The sequence below is a fragment of the Cryptomeria japonica genome, chromosome 11 (genome assembly GCF_030272615.1).
Source record: "Cryptomeria japonica chromosome 11, Sugi_1.0, whole genome shotgun sequence".
NCBI lineage: Eukaryota > Viridiplantae > Streptophyta > Pinopsida > Cupressales > Cupressaceae > Cryptomeria > Cryptomeria japonica.
Window position 1 is genome coordinate 587,338,633 of NC_081415.1, and position 4,596 is coordinate 587,343,228.

General features: G+C 33.6%; 1 protein-coding gene across 1 annotated transcript; it reads left to right on the plus strand.

The window, feature by feature from the left end:
* The first annotated feature begins 958 nt into the window (after positions 1 to 958).
* Positions 959 to 4,360, plus strand: LOC131072900 (uncharacterized). Its single transcript, XM_058009191.2, has 4 exons — positions 959 to 1,213; positions 1,690 to 2,834; positions 3,248 to 3,425; positions 3,535 to 4,360. Exons 1-4 carry the CDS (start codon positions 1,009 to 1,011, stop codon positions 4,080 to 4,082), a joined length of 2,076 nt encoding a protein of 691 aa, XP_057865174.2. The 5' UTR covers positions 959 to 1,008; the 3' UTR covers positions 4,083 to 4,360.
* Positions 4,361 to 4,596: the final 236 nt, after the last annotated feature.

A 4,596-nucleotide genomic window follows, 5' to 3' on the forward strand; every position in this document is an offset into this window, starting at 1 on the left:
AAGATGGGTGGTCCGTGTCAGACCCGACTCTTGACCCTGCTGATGTATGGGGCAAGAAAGATGATCCAGATCCTCCTCCCTCGGCTGCCTCTGCTTTGGTTGCTTGAGGAAGTTTTTTGATGAATAGCTTTATTTTTTGATTCTGGCATCTTGCCGTGTGACTCTTGCGGGGTGATCTTGTATCCCCCGACCTTTTTTTGTGAATATGTACTTTAATATTTTTATTTAATAGAGAAGGCCTATTCATAAAAATAAATAAAAAAATAATACAAGCATATTTAAAATGGTAAACTCACATATGGATGAAAAACCGTCCCTCTATTAAAACAAAAATCATTTCATTTGATGTGTTTGTGACACTTATATGCATGAAAAGCTAAAAAATATTTAGATATTATTTTTTTAATTTAATTTAATTTAATTTTCTCTCATGCACTCAATTAACTAATTTTTAATCATTTAATGCTAATTATATCTTCACTTTCACCATCAATTTCTTTATCTCCATCATGCAATTTAACTTTGTAATTATTGAGTCTAATATTATTAATTATAGGACATTGAAAGAGTCCCTAAATAAAATTCATGGGACCACCAACTTAAAAATATTCCTAAAAAATTTCAACACCTCTATTTTTTAGGAAGCCCCCTCCATGGAACCCCATCCTTACATATCATTTTTATAGACATAATTGTTACACCTCCTTTAAATACAAATACTTATTAATTTAAAAAGAACTTAAGAGTCCTATCAATATTATCTATTACAATTTCCACTATAATTAGTAAAATCTTATTTAAAAAATTATTAATTGAAAACAACCTTTTTACTTATTGATCCTATCGATGCGCTCACCCCCCTTGCGGGTGTGACTGCTACAACCTCATTTTGGAAATAACGATATATAAGTAACCGACCTCTGAGCGACAGATTTATTCATAATTCTCAAGTTTATAATCTCATCTTGTGGAGCGAAATTGGGAATAATTTTATTTACAAATTCAGCAATGGAGGCTCATAAATCAGGAAAAGGGAGGGTTGTTTCACAGAATAATTATAGACGGAGATACCAAATTCGAAACAGAACTTGTTATGGTTGTGGCAAACTAGGTCATTTTGTAAGGGATTGCCCAACAAAGAGAAGAAATAATGGTGCACAGTTCAAGCCCAAGAACCAACAAAAAAACTATGTGAACCAGCGACCTGTAAAAGGTAACGATTCTTTTCTTGGTCCTCATTTCCTTTAAAACATCATGAACCAGAACACAGTAGTTTTACAAAACTAGCCATTACAGTTGCTTCGATGTAGCAACTAGATTGCCCTCTGGTTGAATAAGAGGAGGCCGTTATTACCGTTGAAAAATTTCAAGCTTCTAGCACAACATTTGGAACAAATCATTTACATTCTATATTCATTTGTTTGAATTCTGGGGTAAGAATATTTCGTTTTGTTGTATTGTGGACAGATAAATGGCTGGAATAACAGACCATTTGAAGGGCTGGTTTTGATACAGCCTGTTTTTATGTGCAATTTATTCCTTATTATGCTAAATTTTATATGATCTGGAATATTTAATGTGTTACTCTAGAGAATTAGTCTCATCGGGAAGATTAATGATGTATACTTCAGAAAATCTTGAGCACACTTTTACCTGAAGTTTGTTTGTTTTCTATGTATCATGCTGCAGGCATATGGACAGATGGTTCAATGCGGTCCAATTTTAAGCAGGAGAACAAATGTCGCCATGAAATTTCTAGGAAAAATTCAGCCTCAAATTTACACGAAGGTTTTTCTTCACGGCCTTCAGATCTCTCTGAAGATTATTCCTCATCAACCTTAGATTCCTCTGAAGATAATTCCTCATCAGCCTCAGATTTCTTTGAACATAATTCCTCATCAGATTTGCCTTATGATTTCTCTGAAAATTATTCCCCATTAGCCTCAGATTTCTTTGAATATTATTCCTCATCAAATTTCTCTGAAGATTTCTCTCAAGATTATTCCTCATCAGCCTCAGATTTATCTGAAGATTGTTACTCATCAGGCTCAGATTTCTCTGGAGATTATTCCTCATCAGATTTATCTGAAGATTGTTACTCATCAGGCTCAGATTTCTCTGGAGATTATTCCTCATCAGATTTATCTAAAGATTGTTACTCATCAGGCTCAGATTTCTCTGGAGATTATTCCTCATCAGATTTATCTGAAGATTTCTCTCAAGATTATTCATCAGATTCATTGGAAGACTACTCCTTTGCAGCCTACGGTAATCAATTTGAAGATTATCTGTCGTCAGCCTCAGAAAGTTCATCAGCCTTACATTCGTCTGAAATTTATTCCTCATCAGTGTCAGATTCGTCCCAGTTTTCTTCCTCGTCAGCCTCATATTCATCCATAGTCTATTCCTCATCAGACACAGACAATTCTGAAGATCAGGATATAAATGAATTTAGAGAGTGCGAAGAAATACAGCCTCTTCAGTGTGCAACTTCGAGTATAACTCAGAAAACATCGGATGAATGTCTTCAATTTCCTATTGGCACTGGTGTCGAGTCCCTTTCACAAATCATAGGACAAGTTTCTAAACAGAGTCTGGACTCTGCAGAATGTCACAAGGCTGTTCAAACTATGCATAATTTATCAATGTTGCTGCTCATTAATTCATCATTTTCAGACAATCTGAGCGAATCTGATCTCCAAACTCTCCAGTCTGTCATCTGCAATCTATCTCAGTGTCTTATGAAAAGTAGAGGTGTTTCAAATTCAACAGAAGTATCTGCTTTCATGACTGATAAACAACTGGTTGCTGCCAACTCAGGGGAAACTAAAAAGGTTTAATTTCATTTATCCTTAAGCATTGCTTGCTTATAATTTCTAGGGTACAGTAGCTTTTGGATAAGGATATATGAAATAATTTAAGACATATCTATCTGCATTTGGCTTATGCTTATTGATGATTATGAATGACCAAAGGAATTTTGTTTAGAATTAGGGAGATTCGATCAATATTTTTTTACCATAGAGCAGTTGCCAGTGGACATAATAAGTAGTTGTAGTTTCAATTGTTGACTTTGATACCATTAACATATAAATTTATTCATAGTTATTTCTGATCTTTGTGTAAATCAATTATTCTATATTCTATCGGTTCCTTTGTGTTTATTGTTTTGGGATTTTATTGATTGATCTTCTTGAAATTGCTCTTCTCCACCCCAAAGAGATTGAATTGAAGCTTTATTTTCCAGGATTGCCATGCTCCTGAAGAAAAGGAAGATCCGGTTGGAAATATAAGTTTTCAAATGTCTGCAGAAGTTTATCAGTCACAAATGGTTAATATTGAGGTGGAATTGAATTTAATAAAATCTGAAATCAGCTGCCTCAGAAGGGAGCTTGAAATAGAGGGTTTAAACAAGACTCATGCAGGTGATATATTATATGTTTTCTTCTCATGTTGTCCTTATGGAATTTCTGTTTTCAAAAGGCAGATCTAGGTTTGATATATTATATTACTTGTTTTGTTACATGTAACCAGGTACACATGAAAATGGAGATAATGAAACTTTAGCAAACAGGAATGATGTAAACAATGGGAGTTGTGCAGAAGTGAATTTAGTTATAAAGGAAAATGACTTTGACTACACTTCTGCACCAGTTTCACAAGAGGGAAGTAATTATCTACCTGATTTGAACTTGAATCCAAATATGGATGATGGATTATACATAGGTGAAATTTACATCAAGAAATACACAGACGACGTTATTTCAAAAAGCAATATTAGTGAGGAGCCTATTCATAAAAATAGTTTGAATACTACTGCTCATAATCCAGGGCAACCAAATACAGAGGCAGAAACCAAGCAAATTGAAGACCAATTCAGAGTTTTACAAGAACCTAGGAGCTGTTCTGAATCTGATATAGAATATATGAGAGATTATACTTCCAACACTGTGCTAGAAGATGATGCAATGAGTGAAAGTCCCACTAAGATTGGATGTTCAATTTATGGCCATGAACTAGAAAATGATGATGTCATGCATACATTGGATGAAAAACCATTCTTTGAATCATATTTCAAGTAGGGAACATTTTTTGCTGGAAGATGGTGCAATGACTGAAAGTCCTACTAAGATTGGATCTGCGATTGATGAGCATGACTTAGAAAATGTTGATGTTAGACATGCTTTGGAAGAAAGTCCATGTTTGGAATCAGATTCAACTTGGTAACAGATCAACTTTTTCTTACATTAGATTCACAGTTCTTATTTTGTGGAGCGAAATTGTGAATTACTTTATTTACCAATTCATTCAAAGTGTCTCTCTGTCTTTTCACACTTTTCATCATAAGAAATTCATTCTTTAGGCGTCCTTAATGAAAGTAATAAGTACTTCAAATGTTCTTTCTCTTAGATGATGAAGTTGTCTTGTGTTCAACTTTAAGTTTGAGTTAAAAAAAATTATTAAAAAACAATTATTGAAATTTTTTCATGTACTACATTTCAAGTAATATGAAAAAAAAAAAGTTTTTTTTTTAATGTTCTATCCACCTCATTTTTTCAAAAATTTTCAACACTTTAAATTCTTCTCTTAAATCTA

Excerpts from the sequence above, each read along its gene's own strand:
- LOC131072900 (XM_058009191.2), top strand. The coding sequence starts at position 1,009 with ATGGAGGCTCATAAATCAGGAAAAGGGAGGGTTGTTTCACAGAATAAT. Across the intron at positions 1,214-1,689 it reads GAACCAGCGACCTGTAAAAG|GCATATGGACAGATGGTTCA; the intron begins GTAACGATTCTT and ends ATCATGCTGCAG. Across the intron at positions 3,426-3,534 it reads TTTAAACAAGACTCATGCAG|GTACACATGAAAATGGAGAT; the intron begins GTGATATATTAT and ends ACATGTAACCAG.